General features: G+C 47.0%; 2 protein-coding genes across 3 annotated transcripts; both read left to right on the top strand.

Annotated features, from left to right (window-relative positions):
* The first annotated feature begins 843 nt into the window (after positions 1-843).
* On the top strand, positions 844-4,941 carry HJV (hemojuvelin BMP co-receptor). Of its 2 annotated transcripts, XM_039217849.1 has the most exons (3): positions 844-925; positions 1,323-1,900; positions 2,352-4,941. In XM_039217849.1, the coding sequence occupies exons 1-3, from the start codon at positions 844-846 to the stop codon at positions 2,973-2,975; spliced, it is 1,284 nt and encodes a 427-aa protein (XP_039073780.1). In that variant the 3' UTR covers positions 2,976-4,941. The 2 variants fall into 2 exon arrangements, with proteins under 2 accessions (XP_039073780.1, XP_039073781.1); XM_039217850.1 differs by lacking the exons at positions 844-925; positions 1,323-1,900 and adding an exon at positions 2,065-2,149.
* A 10,464-nt stretch (positions 4,942-15,405) lies between these two features.
* On the top strand, positions 15,406-18,970 carry LOC120220723 (thioredoxin interacting protein). Its single transcript, XM_039217888.1, has 8 exons — positions 15,406-15,930; positions 16,423-16,495; positions 16,621-16,768; positions 16,988-17,090; positions 17,224-17,480; positions 17,580-17,736; positions 17,839-17,990; positions 18,145-18,970. The coding sequence occupies exons 1-8, from the start codon at positions 15,681-15,683 to the stop codon at positions 18,193-18,195; spliced, it is 1,191 nt and encodes a 396-aa protein (XP_039073819.1). The 5' UTR covers positions 15,406-15,680; the 3' UTR covers positions 18,196-18,970.
* Positions 18,971-21,038: the final 2,068 nt, after the last annotated feature.

The following is a 21,038-nucleotide window of genomic DNA, read 5'->3' as shown; positions in this document are numbered from 1 at the left end:
AAAGGACTGAGAACTTCTGAATTTGCAAAGGGAAGACTGATGAAAAGAGTGGTTCTTCAGTCAGGTTTGGCAAAATAAAAAAAAAAAAAATACAAGAACTGTTGACGCAGCACAAACAAATATTGGTTTGCATGCTTGGTTTGCATCCTGTTATTTCATGAGAGAGAAGGATTTTATAGAATCTTAGCTCTCTCAGTTGATGAAAGAGATCGGTCCCTTTCCATGTAAAGATGTTCAGATTCCAGAGAGAGATGGGAATTCCGCCCTCACTCCTTGCAAAAAAAATCCTGACGCAAAGGAGGAAGACAAATGAATGACCCCTGGAGGGTGTCACCTCCAGATGGGGAGGGGCAAATACTGAAGTCATTTCGGATCCTAATTCTAATGAGGAACCCACTGGGATGACTGGAGTCTGATCCGACCCCACGATCCCTCTTTTTTCTTTTGGACACTTCTGCTGTTTGATAGCTTAGCATGGGGCAATACAGTGGACTCTGCTCTACCCCCCCCCCCCCCCCAGTCTAGTCAACCTTCCTTCCACCCCCACCTCAGGGTATTGCATAAGGGACCTGAAAGTGGCCACAAGAGCAGGACACAGAGGCTTAACAGCCACACTTACAGTGTGGGGAGCCCCATTCTCCCCAGACTCCAGCTGCTAGTCCTCTTCCTGATCTTCCCAGAGTCTCTTCACATCATCCTGAATGACCTTCAACTCTTCTCTCTTCCCATGCCCAGCCACATCTCTTTTTTCAGTCCCTTACAGGAAGTCCGGTCAAAATTCACTAGGTAGGAAGGTCATCAGCTGGAAAGAGCCGGAGCCTGGGGGGACCTGGCCGGATAGGTATGGGGGATCGAGGCCGGTCCCCCCAGGGCAGCCCCCCAACTCTAAGCACTCTCACCCTCCTGCTGCTCCTCTGTGGACATGGTAAGGAAGGGCTACGGAAGGGCTGGGGAACCTGGAGGGCCTGCTGCTGTGCAAGGGGTGGGCAGGTGAGCGTGGGTGAGGACAAGCGAGGGGTGCTGGGGCGTTCCAGTCACGCGCCGGACTCTCAAGCCGATATGTTTTTAAATTTCCCATTCGCCTTGGGGAAGAGCACTGGAAAAGCGCGTAATGTACAGGGAGAAGAGATCTAGCGGGCAAACACATTTTTAGCAAGACTGAGCGAACCCAGGACTAGGGAGCTGGGGGGCTGGAGGCCAGGACGGGACTGAACCTGGGGATCAGTCGGGTTTGGGGAACAGCTGGAACCCCCGTCATCCGTTTTGGGAGAGTTCAGCGGGGATCCAGGGGCCGTCTCACAGCCCTCTCCCTTCATCCTCAGCTCATTCTCAATGCAAGATACTCCGCTGCAATGCCGAGTATGTATCGTCCACCCTGAGCCTTAGAGGCGGGGGTTCGCCGGGAGCCTTGCGAGGAGGAGGAGCAGGAGGAGGGGGCCGGGGTGGAGGGGGGGGCTCTGGCGGCCTCTGTCGAGCCCTCCGCTCCTACGCTCTCTGCACCCGGCGCACGGCCCGCACCTGCCGCGGGGACCTGGCCTTCCACTCGGCGGTGCACGGCATCGAGGACCTGATGATCCAGCACAACTGCTCCCGCCAGGGCCCCACGGCTCCGCCCCCGCCGCGCGGCCCCGCCCTCCCAGGCGCAGGCCCCGCCCGCTCCTCCGGCACCCCGGCCCCGGACCCCTGTGACTACGAGGGCCAGTTTGCCCGGCTGCACAGCCGTCCCCCAGGCTTCCTGCACTGCGCCTCCTTCGGGGACCCCCACGTGCGCAGCTTTCACCATCACTTCCACACGTGCCGTGTCCAAGGAGCCTGGCCCCTCCTGGATAATGACTTCCTTTTTGTCCAGGCCACCAGCTCCCCCGTGGCGTCGGGAGCCAACGCCACCGCCACCCGGAAGGTCAGGGACTCAGCAGCAACTCCAGACCCTCCCGTGGTCACCCATGGTGCCTACTCCTTCCCATCCCCCCACGGTGGCACAGCAACGCTCGCTAGTCCTTCCCCCCCACCTCCGGCGCCTCCCGCCCCTCCCCCCTCCCCTGCCCTCGCTCCTTAAGAGTTGCACCCAAATGCAGAAAATACCAGAGAACATTGAGCGGAGAGCTGAGGAGCCCTAAGTTGAGACGTTACAGAAGGGAAACTGTCTTCTGTGAGTGGCTGAGAGTGAGACCAAAAAGGCGGGGGAGGGGTCGAGCAGGGAAGGGATCGGAGTGAGGGCCTCCGCGTCTCTGCCCAGATCAGGTCCCTGACTGGGGGTTGGGGGTTGGGGGAGGGGGGGAGGGGGAGGCCTCATGGCCGAGGGGTGCAGGCACTCGGCCCCAAATGAACTGTCTTCTCTCTTGCCCTCACAGCTCACCATTATATTTAAGAACATGCAGGAGTGCATTGATCAGAAGGTGTACCAGGCTGAGGTGGGCAACCTCCCGGCAGCCTTTGAAGACGGGTCCGTCAATGGAGGTGACCGCCCCGGGGGCTCCAGCCTGTCCATTCGAACTGCCGACCCTGGGACCCACGTGGAGATCCGAGCCGCCTATATCGGTACAACCATAATCATTCGGCAGACAGCTGGGCAGCTGTCCTTCTCCATCAAGGTAGCAGAGGACGTGGCCCGGGCCTTCTCGGCCGAGCAGGACCTCCAGCTCTGTGTTGGGGGGTGCCCCCCAAGTCAGCGACTCTCTCGCTCGGAGCGCAGTCGACGGGGAGCTCTGACCGTGGATACCGCCAGGCGGCTGTGCAAGGAAGGGCTGCCAGTGGAAGACGCTTATTTCCACTCGTGTGTCTTTGATGTTTTGATCTCCGGTGACCCCAACTTCACTGTGGCGGCTCAGGAAGCTCTGGAGGATGCCCGAGCCTTCCTGCCAGACTTAGAAACGCTACACCTCTTCCCCTCGGATGCCGGGGTTCCTCTTTCCTCAGGAACCCTCCCAGCCCCACTCGTTTCCGGGCTCTTTGTTCTGTGGCTTTGCGCTCAGTAGCACGGCCCGCGACCCCATGACTGGTTTGGAAATGATCTGGGCATAGAGACTGGCAGAGAAGAACGCAGGGAATCATGGGAGGAAACAGTAGTCATTAGAAGACAAGGGAAATGATGACATTTAACCAGAGTCAGATAAGGCTGCAGTCCTGCACTGAAATGATCATGGAATAAAGGTTCTGGACAAAGCTTCTGCAGTCTAGACCTCTGTGGGGGCTCTTTCTCCATTTTCCCAGTCCGTTATGATATGCAAACTATTCTAGTCCATCTACTCCTGAAGTCACCCCCAACAAATGTAGAGGTTATAGGCGTCCTGATGACCAGGAGAACACTTAAAGGTTTAGACTTTTGAGAGGAAAGACTTGAAAGAGGAAAACGTGATCGCTATCTATGAGAGATTCAAAGATCTAATGATATTTTTCTCTTGGAAAATGGAAAGAGGAGGAAATGATTAAAGATGGGATTTATTTGACTAATATAAGTGGGTAAGAGGTGTCCTGCTTTCTCGGTTCAGAAATGAAGCAGGGGTCATGGGGGGGTCTTAGGAGGAGGGTATCTCGGCCTTTGGAGGATGGCGCAGAAAGGAAAGAAGCTAGCAACCCACCCCTAAACAATCTGTTACTAAAGCTATGAATTCTTCACACTGTCTTCTGTTGCCTATGAGGAATCTCTTTACGGATGCTTGAAATGGAGTACAGGCAATGTATTCACTCCACTGAAAGATGGCCTAGAAGTATCAGATATTATTTCTGCCCTCAGGATGCTTATAGGCTATTAGTGGGATAATTATAGGCTATTAATTCCGAGGGGAAGATAGTTGATTCGAACTAAGGAAATAATAATAAGAGATAATAGAAGAGATGGGATTTGAAGTGATCTTTGATGATTGGATAGGATTTGAACTGTTCAGGACCTTCTGGGTCCAATGGAAACCATTTGGAGTTATGCATAGATTCATGATTCAGCAAGGAAACCAGCAAAACCCAAATGAAGTAGATAGGAAGTAATGGCATCGAAAGGTAGATGGACAGAGGCCAAATTGCAGGCATCTTGAAAGTGGGTCCACGGAGTTTAAATTAATAGCTAACACTTATTAGAGCTTAAAACCTACCAGGCAATGTTCTAAACATTTTAAAAATATAAATTCATTTAATTCTCACAGCTCTCTAAGGAAGGTAATATTCTCATTTTTACTTTTATATAAGGAAATGGAGGCACAGCAAGATTAACCAACTTGCCCACAGTCAGACAGCTAATAAATGCTGAGCAGTAATTAATTAATTGACAATAATTGTTGAACCCAGGCAGTTGGGCTCCAGAGCCTTAACTCTTAATCACTACGCTGTGTTGTCAAGGAAACAGAGGGCCATTAAAGATGGGTGTGGAGGTGGGCAAGGGAGTGGAGCTGTGGCCATGGCTGCCAACCCCACAAGTGACTTTGGAGGGCTGGAGAGAGGAGGAGCAGAAGCCCAAAGTTGAAGGAATCTAGTTTGTAGGAGAGAACACTGGGAATAGAAGCTCTTCTAGCCCAGGATGTTCTAAAGTAGTGGGTGCTACTCAAACAAATCTATGAAGATGGTAACGATTATATTCAGCATGTCCCCAGTTTCTGGTCTTTGTCCCCCCCCCTTCAGGTACGCCATTGTGTAGGGTCTGCCTTTCCTGGCCTAATCAGGTGTTCACACTGCACTTCCTCTTCTCTATCACCCACCTGATCATAAACCCCCTGAATCCTCCCAGTGCTTACCAGGCTTTGCCATTTCAAATCTCTTTGCACGTCTTCATCCCCTATTCCCTCCTCTGTTTCCTCTAAGGACTACAGCCACTCTGCTGTTCCCCCAAAGCACAGTCTCCACGCTTTCTGAAATGACCTGCAGCGAATCTAGAAAGCCATCTGTTCTACTGGAAGAGAATGGGGGAGATGACGGTGTCGAAGGCTGTCCCTTCATTTTTTCCTCAAAAAAATCTTTCTTTAGAAAGTGCTTCTGGGGCGCCTCAGTGGCTCAGTTGGTTAAGCATCTGACTTTGGCTCAGGCCATGATCTCATGGTTCATGGGTTTGAGCCTAGTGTCGGGCTCTATGCTGACAGCTCAGAGCCCGGAGCTTGCTTTGGATTCTGTGTCTCCCTCTCTCTGCCCCTCCCCTGCTCATGCTCTGTCTCTTGAAAATGAATAAACATTAAAAAAAATAATTTTAAAAAAGTGCTCCTTATATTGGTTCTCTTAACTCAAAAGAGTAACTTTATCTCTCAGGTGTGGGAATTTCAAATCAGTTAAGAATTTCATAGCCAAGTGGTGAATGAGATTCTTCCATGGCACCTGTCATGTAACACTGTTTCCTTTGCCCAAATGTAAGGTTAAGCCTTATTACAAGGAAGTATTTAAAAATGGGTAGCTTGATGGGGCGCCTGTATCTCTCTCTCTCAGAAAACAAAAACAAAAAACAAAACATTAAAAATGGGTAGCTTGAAACAAGCACATGAACAGATGCTCAACATCATTAGTCATGAAGGGAATGCAAGTCATATTAGTCACAATGAGAAAACACTACTCAACCATGAGAATGGCTAAAATTAAAAAGACTGACCATATCAAGTGTTGGCAAGAAGCGGAGCTCTCACAAGCTGCTGGTGCACATGTAAAATGGTACAACCACTTTATAAAAATGGTTTGGCAATTTCTTTAAAGTCAAGCATACAACTACCGTATGATCTAAACATCCTACTCCTGAGTATTGATCCAAGAGAAATGATAACACATCAGCACAAAGACTTGTGTACAAATGTTCGTTACCTTTTTCTCTGTAATGACCAACAAAATTAGAAACTGGAAACAACCCAAATGGCCATTCACAGATGAATGGACATACCAGTTGTATTAATCCGTACTGCAGAATATCAGCGATAAAATGAAATAAACTACTAATACATATAATAACATGATGAATCTCAAGATAATCATGCAAGGAAAGAATCCAGACAGCAACAACAAAAGAGTGTATACAGTGTGCTTCCATTTTTATAAAATTTTATACAATGCAAACTGATACATAGTTTGGGAATGGGTGAAAGGGGGAAGGGATGGTCTACAAAGGGGCAAGAGAAATTTTGAGAGTAACATGTTCATTAACTTGATTGTGGTAACAATCTCCTGGGTATACATATGTCAAAATCCATGACTGTATATACTTTAAATATGTGTAGTTTATTAGACATCAGGTATAACCAATAAACCTGTAATTAAAACTTTTTTAGTTTATTTATTTTTAGAGAGAAAGAAAGAGACAGAGAACGGGGGTGGGAGGACAGAGAGAAAGGCAGAGAGAGAATCCCAAGCAAGCTCTGCACCATCAGCACAGAGCCCAATGCGGGGCTCGAACCCACAAACCGTGAGATCATGACCTGAGCCAAAGAATCCAGAGTCACCCCCTGAGCCACCCCGGCACCCCAAGCTGTAATTTTTTTTAAAAAGCAGGTCGCTCATCTTCCCCTTTTCCTTTGTTGGATCGGACAAAGGCTTAGGATGACCACAGTATCAAAAGAAAGATTAGAAAACAAAACAGCAAAAAATAAAACCTAAGGAAGATTAGAACAAACTTTCCTTCTTCTAGAGAAAGAAAAGAGGAGGATAATGGGGCAAGGAAAAGAGAATATTTCATGATTTTATTTCTTCCCCAGTTTGTCATTCTAAAGGTCAGCCCCCTTTAGTAAAGGACATTTTCTGACTTAAAAACATCAGTCCTGCCCTTCATAATTCCGTCTTTTCCTTCCACCAACAGCCAGCAGGTGGCGGTGGTGACCTGAAAGACAGGTGGGGATGCAGTACGTCTCCCTGAGAAAGAAAAATGGATTTCTTAGATTATTAGGTAGGTTGGTCATTTGAGAGAAAATTCTCATAAACATTTGACAGAATAGGCATTTCAGGAATAAATTGAAGATAGGTACACAATTGTACCTATCTATATTGGTACCAATGTACCAATAAATGGTTTAAATAAATGATTATAACTTCCCAACAAACAAAGGGTTGTTCAAGACCCGAAACAACGAAAATACACTACCTGGCTCCACGGTGGGTATTATTTACGCAGAGGCAATAATGTAAACACTGACTAGTGATACAGCGGCAACTGTGATCTACCCCTCAGGAAAATGAGGTGACAGGAAAGAGAAGGCAGGTATAGAATGTGCAGTGACAGCTGACACTTCAATTACTATAACAAAAAAGTAAAAGCTGTGCCCACTATTTCTAAATTAAGAAGTAAAAGAAACGTATCACCTAGAAATATAAAGGGAATACTAGATAAACAGGCTAGAAGAATTGGAAGAAATGCTATTGAACATCTCAGTGGGAGGGAGGAGGGCATAAGAATTGATGTTTTTTGCGTAAGCGCTAAATATGATGTGATTTTTAACTACATTTTGTTACATTATTTTTGATTTTTAAAAGGGAGGGCATTCCTACCTTAGCCAGTGCTGAGATTTCCCCCTTAACTTCTTTTTAAAAATTTTTGATGTTTATTTATTTTTGAAAAATTTTCGTGTTTTTTAAATTTATTTCTGAGAGAGAGTGAGCAGGGGAAGGTCAGAGAGAGAGGGAGACACAGAATCTGAAACAGGCTCCAGGCTCTGACCTGGCTGTCAGCACAGAGCCTGATGCAGGGCTCAAACCCACAAACTGTGAGATCATGACCTGAGCAGAAGTTGGACGCTTAACTGGCTGAGCCACCCAGGTGCCTCCCTCCCCAAACTTCTTAAACTTGAGGCGACCTCAACCAGTTGAGGTCCACTGAACACATCCCTACCCGCTTCACCCACCTTGTATGCTTTATGGCAAATTCCTTCCCATGCTTCTTCTAAAGGAAACAGATCATTTCTGTGGTCCGGTAATTACAGTTCTCAAAAATCAGTGCCAGGAAACTACCAGCATTAGAGAAGGAAAGAAGGCAAAGCATTAGAAAATAAAAGGCCTTCCTCAATTTTTCTGCCTACTCCCAAACCCAATTATCAATCATCCTTCCCAATAGGAAGAAATAAGTTACATATGTTTCCTGAGATAAAACTGGTGAATGGAGGGTGGGCTTTGAGAAAGCAAAAGAGAAATCAGGCAAGATAATTGGACTCTGCGTTCACTACAGGGCTTATGATTTTGGAATCATTGTCTGCTATTGGTTCAAAGAGCCAACATTTTATATACACATATATACCTACACGCATATATAGCTGACACACAATGTTATATTAGTTTCAGGCGTACAACCCAGTGATTCAACAAGTTTATAGGTAAGGGCTGTGATCACCACAAGGGTAGTCACCCCCTGTCACCACACAACAATTATAACATCATCGACTATATTCCCTATGCTTTAATTTCATCCCGGGACTTATTCATTCTGTAACTGGAAGCCTGTACCTCCCACCCCTTCACCCATTTTGTCCATCTCTGCTCCCTCCCCTTTTATAACCATCGGTATTTATGGGTCTGTTTCTCCTTATTTGTTCATTCATTAGTTTTGTTTTTTGATTCCACATAGAAGTGGAATCATATGGTATTTGTCTTTCTCTGACTTACTTCACTTAGCATAATAATCTGTCTGTCCATCTATGTTGTTACTGGTGGCAAGATCTCTCTTTTTAAGTTTTATTTATTTTTGAGAGTGACCACACACAAGCAGGGGAGAAGCAGAAAGAGAGAGAGAGAGAGAGAGAGAGAGAGAGAATCCCAAGCAGGCCCCACACCCAGCGCAGAGCCTAACATGGGCCCAACCCCACCAACCTTGAGATTTTGACCTGAGCTGGAATCAAGAGCCAGCTGCCCAACTGACTGAGCCACCCAGGCAACCCCCTGAATTTTCTTTTCTTTAAGGAGCAGAGATGCACTATTCAAGAGATCTTTCAGCCATATATATGTCAGATGAATTTTGTCCTCGCTGTGTGACCTTAGGCAATCATTTGAGCTCTCTGAATCACAATATTCTCTTCTGCAAAATGTCTACCTGCCTATTTAGTGAGAATCAAATGTTTACACAATTGCTTAATGATGCACATGTATAAAGAGCTCTATGTACACTATAAAATGCTACTAACAAAGTATTGTTAAGTGTCAGTCTGGATAAAAAAAATAGAAAACCGGTTTAATATATAGTTTCTTTCACTCAGTCACAAATATCACAGTCCTTCCTCTGTTGCTTCTTCTCACATTCAAAGAATCATCTTTGTTACTTAGGGTTTCAGGTCTCAAAAAAGCTTCCGTGCCTTTGAGACAATCCTTGGACTAAAGATCTTGACAGTACGTTAGTTCACCCTCTGGGTGGCAGGGTTGAGCCAAATGGATTACCAAATTGGGTAAGAAAAAAATTCTTAGAAAAGAGGAAGTTGGGCTAAGCACACAATGTCCCATCTCTCTCATGCTTATAAATATCAACATAGTCCAGTTTTCTCCCCAGAAAAACAAACCATCGCCTCTCACTGCCTTACTACCTTTGACCCGCTACATGATTGAGCCATAGGCTTTAAGGAAGGACTTGTTATATAAGTTACACTATAGCAGAGGGAACTAAAGTTTATAGTCTAACACTGATAAGAAACAATACTAGGTTCTGATTAGTGGCATACTGTATTCTAGAGGTATACTACAATCTATCAAGTCCATTAAATTTTTTTTAAATTTTATTCATTTTTGAGAGACAGAGCATGAGTGGGGGAGGGCCAGAGAGAGAGAGAGGGAGACGCAGAATCAGAAGCAGGCTCCAGGCTCTGAGCTGTCAGCACAGAGCCTGATGCAGGGCTTGAACCCGCGAACCGTGAGATCATGATCTGGCCTGAAGTCAGACGCTTAACTGACTGAGCCACCCAGGCACCTCCATCAATTCCATTTGTATTTAATAATATACTTACTCTACCAGAGGTACCCTGCTAGATTCTATGAAGAACACAAAGATAAAAAAGGACACAGTTCCTGCTCTCTAGGCATTCATTACCTAGGAATGAATAGGAAATTTACATGTAGGTTTTATATGAGAACTATAAATAACATTTGTGTCATGGAGCACTCAGAAGAGAGTGAAATGAAATTCTGTTGGGTTGTAAGGTGTAAGATGAGGTGGTTGGGAATCAAGACAGGTTTCATAGAGGAAAAGTCCTTTGGCTGTCTATGGAAGAGTTGATAGGACTTCAAAAATCAGAGGTGGGGGAGGAAGGTCAGGCATTCTAGGTAGAGAGAAGAGCATAACCAAAGGCGCAGAGGCAGAGAAGGATGTGTTAGGGAACACTGAGTACTCAGGTTTGGCCGAGGTAGAGGGTACATTCATGAGGAAGTTGTGGGAAATGGGACTGGAAAGCAGGGATGAGGCCAATTTGTGAAGGCTTTAAAGGCCAGGTTGAAGCATTTGGATTTGATTCGGTAATCAATGGGTCTTGGAGCATCCCAGGAACAGATAGGAATTCAATTTTGTTCCATTACTCTACTTGTGGTCTACAGATTATACCGGAAAGCTCACTTACAACGTGTTAAAATAATGGAGGCAAAGGTACAAGGACATGAACCAGAGTGCTGGCAGTGGAATCATGAATAAGGGGTAAATTCTAGAAACACTGGGAAGATGGCCTCAACAGAATTTGGCAATTGATTGGATGTGGGGACTGTTACAGAGGAAGGAATCAAAACCAATTCCTAGAGTTTAAACCTTGGGAACTGTGAGGGAATACAGAATGGTTCCATGAACTGAATTAAAGGGAAGAACGGAGTTTGATCACAGCGGGGCAAGATGATGAATTCTATACGGGACAAGGTGAATTTGAGATGCTAGCTGAAACTCTGGAGCCAAGCTAAGGGCATAGCACAAATTTTACACAAGTGATGTACAGACTGAAGAGGAAAACATAAAGGAAGAAAAGGGGAGGGCCAAGGACAAGTCCTCAAGTAAAGCTTTCAGAGGGCAGAGAAAAAAGAAGTTGCCAGAAAAGGAGAAAAGTGTCCAAAGGTCAAGATGAATGTTTAACGTTTTAAAAGATGGCAGTTTTCAAATTATGTAAGAGTCCAGGACAATAAGGCCAAAAATCCCCACTCTGGTTTCTTCTGGAAACCTTGAAAAAAATGTGTTTTTTTTTTTTTTTTTGAGAGAAGTAGACAGCAAGCGTGAACGGGGGAGGGGCAGAGAGAGAGGGAGAGAGAGAGACTCCCAAGCGGGCTCCATGCTGTCAGCGCCCAGTCCAGTGTGGGGGCTTGATCCCATGAACGGGGAGATCATGATCTAAGCCAAAATCAAGAGTTGGATGCTTAACCAACTGGGCCACCCAGGTGCCCCACATAAAGAATTTTTAATAATTAAAGCTAAACTAAAAAAAACCAAGAACCCTCACTAAGCATGGGAGAGGCAGGAGCTCTACATTAAGCGTTTAGAATCCAGGGTTATTAGCTTTATGTCCTAGGTCTTGATTTTTGTTTTGTTGCCATTGTTTTTTTTTAAAGACTGCGAAGACTCCCCTTTGACCCTAAAATATTATGAATCCTTTAGAGTAAGGAATAAACAACATATAATGTGTTAAAGCACTGGGGCACCTGGGTGGCTTGGTATTAAGCTTCTGACTCTTGGTTTCGGCTCGGGTCACCATCTCCCAGTTCTCGAGTTCGAGTCCCGCATTGGGCTCTGCACTGGCAGTGTGAAGCCTGCTTGGGATTCCCTATCTCCCGCCCCCTTTGCCCCTCCCTCCCTTGCTCTCACTGGCTTTCAAAATAAATAAATAAACTTAAAAAACAAAAAACAAAAAACACTACAACCAATGTGTTAAAGCCCCGAGAGGCAGGACAACACATTAGAAAACGTTCAATACTTCAGACCAGACAAACTTGGGTTCAAGATCTTGCTCCAGTTTACAAAATTTGTGACCTCAAGGCAAATTACTTAACCCTCTTAGCCCGACTTAATCAACCCTGAGTCACAGAGTCATTGTGAGAATGCAATGGAATGATCTAACCTTAAGTCCTTTCCGGAACAAGATGACAGATGTACTTATAAATAAAATGTGATTGAAATAACTATGTTGAGGTCTTGGTCCATTATAGGTGCCCAATAAATGACCAAAATAAAGTCACTTTGAAATCCAGATGCTGTATAATGATTGATATATTCTTATTCATGACCCAGAGGTGTATTCCACAGTTGGGCAGTCTGGAATCCCACACTTCCTTTGGATCTTTATTTGCCTCTAAACTAACACTGCCGGGGAAAAAACAGGAAAGCTCAATGGACACAGGTAAAGGGAAGTTCACAGAGTGGAGATGACAAAGAAAGGGGCTTGTTTTGCATTAGGAACCTTAGAGTTCTCAGTGTTTCTCAGGCCAGAAGTGAAAGAAGAGAGAAATGTAACCAGCACTTTGACCCTGGCTGGCAACAGAGTAGGAAGGACACTTCCCTCCCCGAAAGTTCTGGCTTTAGTCAACCAACTCCAGTAAAACAAACAACAATCACCACTTGGCTTTTTATTGGCACAGAGATTAAGAGGGTGGGGAAGGTGCAGGTAAAGATGATCTAACTTAGAAAACTCCTGGACTTGGCCCTGCTTCGGGGTTCCTCCTGGACGTGCCCTCCCCCACCCAGCCACCGCCAGCTGCTGGCTCCCTCCCCCCCCCACCGGGCCCCACGACTGTTTGTGCCCTGCTTTCAGGACAGGAACTTAAAAGATTTTTCTTTCTTTGACTCAGGAACTGAGAAAGAGGGATCAGGGAGAAGATTTTTAACAGAATACCGGGTTATAGGGTGAAAGGTCGTAAACAACTCTGTCCAAGAGGGCTTCGTTTCAGAACATGCCTTGGCCAGGGTCCTGGCGGGCAGCTGCTCGCGGCCAAAGCCAAATAGTTTTCTGGCACTTAAGGGAACCCAGGCATAGCACAGAGCAAACAAGTGGTCTGTACTGAGTTCTGCAATCTGGGAAAGAGAAAAACAACTGAGCCTGAGAGAGGAACTTAGAGCAAGAGAGGATTGCTTGATGATTTTCAAAACCCCCCAAAAATGCAGCCCTTTATAGATGTGCCCAAATACACACCAGCATTCCCTTTTCCCTAAGACGTCCTAAATCAACACCACCCTGATCTATTTCTGCCCACCTCTCCTCCTTTCCCCTCAAAATTGAGGTAGCTACAATGCCAGGCACTGTTTAACAATACTGACTCATGTATTTCTTTGTAAACATTCGGATGTTTCCTATCTGTGTACCCTGTCATGCCCATCAAACTAAAAGTTCTCCCAGAAGACACAGTTTTGAATCCTTAAAATTATTTTCGGGGCGCCTGGGTGGCTCAGTCGGTGAAGCATCCGACTTCGGCTCAGGTCATGATCTCGTGGTCTGTGGGTTCGAGCCCCGCGTCAGGCTCTATGCTGACAGCTCAGAGCCTGGAGCCTGTTTCAGATTCTGTGTCTCCTTCTCTCTCTGCCCCTCCCCAACTCATGCTCTGTCTCTCTCTGTCTCAAAAATAAATAAACATTAACAAAAATTTTTTAAATAAAAAAATTATTTTAGTGAGAGTACTACCCGCCTACTCCTGATACAGACTGAAAAACAACTCACCTTGCTGATTAAGTTTCTAAAACAGGGTGCTGCCTCAAACCCACACACCCCAAGGATCAACATGTTCCCTTTTGTGTTTCTTAGGGCTGCTGTGTGTGTGTGTGTGTATGTGCGCTTTCCAACAGAGTTTTGATGCCTGCGTCTTGAGCTTGCTTAATAGTCGTGCTGGGTTGTAACTTGCTAGCCGTAGGGTGTCAGCCCAGTTATGGTTTATGAGGAACGAAGAAGGATCCTTAAGGGCAATGAATAGCCTTCTTTTTGCTGACAATAGGATTTCTGTATATCCTAATACTTCTCGTTTACTTCCCCCTCTGTCTTGGCAGCACGCTTGTTCTCTTTCCAGCATTAAAAAAAACAATGCGGTAGTAATCTCCTGATACCTGAACACAGACTTGGGAGGGGCCCAGGAATTGAAGAAAAGGCATGGGGGGACATCCCTGTATTTCTGCAAGTCTTTCTGAATGTGTTTACGAATGCTTTCTCAGGACTCAGCTCCTAAGTCATCTCATGATGGCCAGAGGGTGTGGTGGGGGGAAACCTATCTGAGAGCCAAAGGACAACACAAAGTGAGGAGTCAGAGTCTCTTTCGTCTTGAACACAGAGTGTCCCGGTGACCCTTTTGTCTTCTCTTTCCTTACTGGGATTTCTAAAGGGCTCAGAAGAGTGTTTTTAAAAGATAGGAAAGCTCTTCAAGCAGGAATGCATCTCTCCCCTGATGCTTTGGTTACAATCAAGAGAGCTTTGAACTAGAAGGCTGCGAAGAGTGAGGGCAACAGATCCAGGGATGTACCTGTGATTTAGTGACTTTCAGAGGGGATGGAGATAAGAGGAGCACAAGTAACTCAGGAAGAAGGTTAAAACAAGGGAAGCGTCTTTTTTTCCTTTATCCTTTCCTAAGAAATAGGGGAGAAAGAGATATATCAGAGCCCAGAGAGCACACCTTACTAAAGAATAATAGGTAACTGTGGCGGGAGATAAAATGTTCCCCAGCTTTGCAGGCAGGAACTGAAGAGACGAGGGGATAAAGCAACAGGATGTGAACACGCCCTATTTCCACGTTCCAGAGAACACAGAGAACAGAATAGAAGGTACAGGGGGTGAGAACAGCTCAGGCACGCAGTTCCGGGGCTCCGAGGGGCTGGAGAGGGGGCAGGGAGGCGAGCAGGCTCGCAGACCCTCGGCACCCTGAGGACTGAAAAGAGGTTTACAAGGGATGACAAGTTCTCCTTTTCGGTCACAGTTATTTGGGGGGGTTTGACAGAGACGCGGGGCGAGAGAAGGACAAAGGGGGGGTTCTTCCTGAGCAGTGCCACCAGCGCTCCCTGGCCTCCGCCCCAATCCTGAAGTATTACTGGAGCGAAGGGATTGTTTTTCACAGGACTTGCGACTTGTGAGCCGGGAATAAACGGTCGCCCCTAAATTAATTGCACTGGCTCAGGCTCGGCACGAAATTCCCACCTAAGCACATTTTCCTCCCGCCTCGCACACCGCTCCCAGCCCAGAAGCATCTGCAACCCACCCGCCAACGGCCACCAGCCGTTGATTAACTTGCGATCAATGTTAAGGTCAGAGACGCCCCGCTTCCTCCCGCGCGGGGGAGAAGCCGCTCGCAGCCCCTCCGCCCCCTCCTCCTAGCGAGGCAGCGGGGCACAACAACCATTTTCCCCGCCAGGAGCACACCGTGTCCACGCGCCGCTGCGGCCGCGCTGATTGGCTGGGCTCCTGGTAAACAAGGGCCGGGCAGCCAATGGGAGGGCTGTGCACGAGGGCAGCACGAGCCTCCGGGCCAGCGCTCGCGTGGCCCTGCTCGCCTCACTACTATATAAAAACAGTTTCCGGCTCCAGTCAGAAATCTTACTTTCCTCTCACCGTACTGAGCGTGTGGGTTGCTCCGCCGCCGCGATCCGGGGCGCTCCTCCAGCTGTTGGAGGAAAGAAAAGAAAGCGGATTCGGGGGAAAACTCCTTGGCAGAACCCGCAGCTTACCTTTTTTTCTGACCTCTTCGTTCGATTCTAGCGGAGAGTTGGAAGGGAGTGAGATACCCTTAATTTACTGTAGAGTTAATTTTTGGATTGGGGACTTCCCCCCCCCCCCCCCCAGTCTCTCGTCCGTTTTTAACTGCTAAGCCAACCCAGCCCAAGCATGGTGATGTTCAAGAAGATCAAATCTTTCGAGGTGGTCTTTAACGACCCTGAAAAGGTGTACGGCAGTGGGGAGAAGGTGGCTGGCCGGGTGGTAGTGGAGGTGTGTGAAGTCACCCGAGTCAAAGCGGTCAGGATCCTGGCTTGCGGAGTGGCGAAGGTGCTGTGGATGCAGGGATCCCAGCAGTGCAAACAGACCTCCGAGTACCTGCGCTACGAAGACACGCTTCTCCTGGAGGACCAGCCGGCAGGTGAGCGGCGCCCGCGGTTTGCTGGGAGGGTGGCAGCTCATTCGGGAAGAGCGGTGAAACTGACCATTGGAGCCTATGCTAACTGTTCCAAGTTCAGCGGCGTGAATTCCGTGCTGCTTCCTCTTTTCGTTTTAACTTGCAAACTCCTCCAGAGGGGGTCGTTTGTACAGTTTCCTACAGTGTTGTGTTCTGAAGGTGATCCTGGGGGATGGTGCCTTAGCTATTTAAGGATTTTTTTGGTATGCATAAGTTGCTCATTCTTTGCGCGCTTCCTGTTTGAGACGGTAGTAGCCTTTCATTCTTGTAGGGTTTTGTAACTTTTTTTTTTTTGCCGAGTACAATGCATCAGAATCTCATTTTAGAACATAGGAGATGAAAATGGGGGAAGCACAGACCGCAGGCTTGCACGCTGCCCAAGAATTCCTTATCGCACAACTGCATTTTAAGTGTAACGAGAAACTTAACGGGCTACTCGCTTTTCTTTCATTTCAGGTGAAAATGAGCTGGTGATCATGAGACCTGGAAACAAATACGAGTACAAGTTCGGCTTTGAGCTTCCCGAGGGGTAGGTGTCTGCTGAGTGCATTTTCGGACCTTTTTTTAATCTCTCAAATTCTTCCCCCACCTATGATCACTTCCTGTTCTTGGAGAGCATTTTAGATGAGCTGCTTGTTTTTCCCTGACGCACAGGCCTTTGGGAACATCCTTCAAAGGAAAATACGGGTGTGTAGACTACTGGGTGAAGGCTTTCCTCGATCGCCCCAGCCAGCCAACCCAAGAGACGAAGAAGATTTTCGAAGTGATGGATCTCGTGGATGTCAATACTCCTGATTTAATGGTGAGGTTCATTTTAAAATTCTCCTCTTTTGGGTTTCAGGGATGAGAAATTAAGTGTCTTGGGTGTTAGGTCAAAGCACTTTGGGGAATTCAGCCCTAAATTACTAAGGTGGGAGGGAGAGTTGCCTGTTCTAGGTAAGGAGTGGAAAGGGGAAAAAATAAAGCAGAGAAAGGATCTCTAGAAATTCTCAAAATCTCTTTTTACCCTTATTCAATATAGGCTCCTGTGTCTGCTAAAAAGGAGAAGAAAGTTTCCTGCATGTTCATTCCTGATGGGCGAGTGTCTGTCTCTGCCCAGATTGACCGAAAAGGATTCTGTGAAGGTAAATGCTTAGTCCTTTTAAGGGCAGATTGATACACTGCGGGTGTGGGAGTGAGGGTCAGGGAGGGGGCGGGAGAAGAGTCATCAGTTGTCACCAGTGTCAGCTAAGAAGTCTTCATCTTTCTCCTCCTCAGGTGATGAGATCTCTATCCATGCTGACTTTGAGAACACGTGTTCCCGCATCGTGGTCCCCAAAGCTGCCATAGTAGCGCGCCACACTTACCTTGCCAACGGCCAGACCAAAGTGCTGACGCAGAAGTTGTCATCGGTCAGAGGCAATCATATCATCTCGGGGACCTGTGCGTCGTGGCGTGGCAAGAGGCTCCGGGTGCAGAAGATCAGGCCTTCCATCCTGGGCTGCAACATCCTGCGGGTCGAATACTCCTTACTGGTGAGTGTGGTGGAGTCGGGGAGAGAAGTTGTCCCCCGGTCAAGGTAGCAGTGTTTTCTGCAGACCTCTGGTCTAACAAGTGGTCGTCTTCCTTGCTAGATCTACGTCAGTGTCCCTGGCTCCAAGAAGGTCATCCTTGATCTGCCCCTGGTGATTGGTAGCCGGTCGGGTCTGAGCAGCCGGTCGTCCAGCATGGCCAGCCGAACCAGCTCTGAAATGAGTTGGATAGATCTGAACATCCCTGATACCCCAGAAGGTGAGCCAGGCCCAGTCTTGTGCTGTCTTCCGCCTTGGGTTTGTGCAGCTGCCATGGTCCGGTGTGTCCCAGCCAGACTTCTCACGCCTGTGTTGTTTCTAGCTCCTCCTTGCTATATGGACATCATTCCTGAAGACCACCGATTGGAGAGCCCCACCACCCCTCTGCTGGATGACACGGACAGTACTCCCGACAGCCCTATTTTTATGTACGCTCCCGAATTCAAGTTCATGCCGCCACCTACCTACACAGAGGTGAGAACTGTCATCCTGGCGCTGCCGTTTTTTCTTCAAGCTTCCGTAGGAAGTTGAGCTGGAGGCATTGCTAAACTGGGTGGTTCTTTCAGTTCTTGCCCAAACTAAAATGGTCTTTGCTTTCTCTCCCTTCTCGCCTCCCCCCTGCCCCCAGGTGGATCCCTGCGTTACCAACAACAACAACAACAACAACAACGTGGAGTGAACTTGTGGAAGAAAAGCAGCAGCTGTTCCTCATTTCTTTCTGCCTTTCTTCCTGGACGCTTCCATTTCCAGAGACTCTGCAGTCTCTCCACGGGGGCCTGGGCCCCCCCAACCTCCGAAGTCCAGGCAGGCGGCCTCCTGGGCCTTAAAATGGTGCACGCTCGTCCTCAGCTAGGGAGGCGTCGTGATTCGGGAGTGTTTGCTGGATGACTGTGAAAACGCACTACAAAAACCTGGGCCCATCCCGTTTTCTCAGATCTTGAAAATTGAGGCATTCTTAGTAGTTTCAAACAAGGGATAGGGATGGCCTCCTGACATGGTCTTCTGTATCTCTGTGCCATGTGGAGCAGAGCCAATTTAGCAAATTAGGGAGACGAAAAGGAAAAAAAAAATTATGGCCAAAATTTTGGGACAAGAAGGTTCTTAAAATCAGTGTTGCCTTTTGTTTTACACTTATGACGAAAAAAAACAAAACAAAAACTTAACCTTCCAGAACTGATTTGATTTGAACTTTGGAGAGTAGCTTCCCATGTGAGTTAAAAGCAGCAGTTCTAAGGTTGTCTTTGCTCAGAGTGTACTTTAATGTGACGTAAAGCAGCGAGCCGGTGCCCCACCCAGGTCTCCAAAGCCATGTGGAGAGCCTCTCGCACTGTGTTCTGTTGCAAACCTTTTCACGTGGGAGAATGGGTTTCTCCTTCGTGTGACTCCTTGGAATGGATTCTGAGGTGGTAATTCTTAGCACTTTAGTTCTTGGCAAAAAAAAATTTTTTTTTTCCTCTCAAACGGAAGCAGAAACTGGTCTACTATGTCCCTAGGGCTAAGCACGATGACAAGAAAGAAAAGAAAAAAAGTGTTACTCCTCAGTTTGGAGACTTTGTGCCGGTGTCCGGAGTGCTGTCACTCTAACACCGCGCTGTGTGAGAAGGGTTGCTGCTGTCAGCCTTGCCCGCTGTGCTGCCTCCACCCCCCAGCAGGAGCCTTCGACCAAGATGCCCCCAACACTGTGATCGGAGCTTCCAGACCTGAGCGGGTGGTCCTCACCCCGGCCCCCAGAGCCCCCTTCCCGGGCCAGTGTCGGGGGGGACCGGGGTGTTGACAGCCGTCTCACTGCGGCCTTGGTCAGTGCCCCTCAGCCTTAGCACTTTGCTCCCTGTCCTGTGTCAGAGCACTGAGCTCCACCTTTTTCTGAAAAAGTATGTGGGCTGAACTTGGTTTCATTTTTTGTTTGTTTTTTAAATGTCTATCTTTTTGTATGATAAGAACTATATTTTGTACTTAACCAAATATATTTTCACCCCAAGTTGGGGGTATTCTTTGTAAAAAAAAAAAAAAAAATAAAGTTTTTTAATGGCAAAAACAGTTTTCTTGTCTGTGAGGTGGTTACTAGAAAGTGTGCCTGAAGGAGCTTGACCCCTACTTAATGGTTCACATTCTCCCTGTGGAGAAAGCCTTCCCTATTGACCCTGATGATTATAGTCAGAGCAGGGGTTGAGGTGAAAAAGGAAGGAATTGAAGCTACGTTTAGTCTTTTCTCCAGGTAACTAAAGAACTGTAGACGGACCTTCTGGCGGTCTAGGCTAGTTTTCTGCACTTGTAGATACTTGTGGTGAAATCCCTTCAGTTTTGGAGTGCGCGCGCTTTTTTTTTTTTTTTTTTTAAATGGACTCTTGAGGGAGGGGCACCGAGGGGCTCAGTCCGTGGAGGGTGATCTGGGATCCTGCGTTCAAGCCCCATGCTGGGTGTGAAGATTACTTAAAGATTTAAGAAGTTTTTTAATGAGCCCATGGGGTATCTGGCTGGTTCAATTGGTAGAGTATGGGACTCAGGGTTGTGAGTTCGAGCCCCAGGTTAGGTGTAGTCACTACTAAAAGTCTGTTACAAAATAAAATGAACTATTGAAAGACCCAGAACTAAGATCGGTGAGAGAATCTGAAAGGAAAGGTTTAAAGTTCCCTATTTTATAATTTGGTGTCATGCTGCAGTTTCTTCTCAGCTAGACGTGGTTTATACACAGTAAGACATAAGATTATAATCATTCAGGACTTAAGGATCTAGACTTTGGAGTATTTGCTACCATCTTTTCTCTCTGCTGTTCCTAGCATGGTCCTGTAGAAGAAACACATCCTTGTAACTCAGGGTTTGAATATTTAACCCCGCCCTCATCCCTTAGGATATGCTTCTGCGGTTCCTATTTCTTACTTATAGGTTGATAACAATAGATGGCTACCACAAATCCACCTCTAACTGAAATGATTTTTATTCTTTTAAGAAAAATTTTTTAATGTTTTATTTATTTCTGAGAGAGAGAGAGAGACAGCATGAACAGGGGAGGGTCAGAGAGAGAGGGAGATACAGAATCTGAAACAGGCTCCAGGCTCTGAGCTAGCTGTCCGCACAGAGCCCTACGTGGGGCTCGAACCCACAGACGGTGAGATCATGACCTGAGCCAAAGTCAGACACTTAACCCACTGAGCCACCCAGGCGCCCTGATTTTTAATATTCTTAAAGGGGTGACGAGTACAAGAACCCGGAGACCGCAGAGGTTAATGTGCTTCCTGGTTTCTGGCTTAAACCTTTGCAGACAGATCTACTCCTGGTCCTTGGCTGGGAATTTGGGGGGTGGCTTTTCTGAGAACTTCCATGGGCTAATTACAAACCTCAGACTCCTGTAGTTCATAAAATCAGCGTGAATTGAGAAGGTGAGATTGAAAAGATTGACAAGATTCTTTCCCACTTCAATCTTCTTTCATCTGTTCATTCACAGGAGCCCTTCTCTCTTCTGGCTCTGTTTTTCTTTCCCAAGGTGTCAGTCTCTAGCTCCCAGTTGCCATGGTGACTCTCTCC

The sequence above is a fragment of the Hyaena hyaena genome, unplaced genomic scaffold (genome assembly GCF_003009895.1).
Source record: "Hyaena hyaena isolate Hyena2069 unplaced genomic scaffold, ASM300989v1 scaffold_725, whole genome shotgun sequence".
NCBI lineage: Eukaryota > Metazoa > Chordata > Mammalia > Carnivora > Hyaenidae > Hyaena > Hyaena hyaena.
The sequence above is the reverse complement of the archived record's forward strand: the minus strand, read 5'-3'. Positions and strand labels throughout refer to the sequence as shown.

Bases quoted from the DNA above. Each gene is read 5' to 3' on its own strand.
- HJV (XM_039217849.1), top strand. From the start codon at position 844: ATGGGGGATCGAGGCCGGTCCCCCCAGGGCAGCCCCCCAACTCTAAGC. The intron at 926-1,322 runs GTAAGGAAGGGC...CTTCATCCTCAG, and splicing joins GCTGCTCCTCTGTGGACATG to CTCATTCTCAATGCAAGATA. The intron at 1,901-2,351 runs GTCAGGGACTCA...TTGCCCTCACAG, and splicing joins ACGCCACCGCCACCCGGAAG to CTCACCATTATATTTAAGAA.
- LOC120220723 (XM_039217888.1), top strand. From the start codon at position 15,681: ATGGTGATGTTCAAGAAGATCAAATCTTTCGAGGTGGTCTTTAACGAC. The intron at 15,931-16,422 runs GTGAGCGGCGCC...CTTTCATTTCAG, and splicing joins CCTGGAGGACCAGCCGGCAG to GTGAAAATGAGCTGGTGATC. The intron at 17,481-17,579 runs GTGAGTGTGGTG...CTTCCTTGCTAG, and splicing joins GGGTCGAATACTCCTTACTG to ATCTACGTCAGTGTCCCTGG.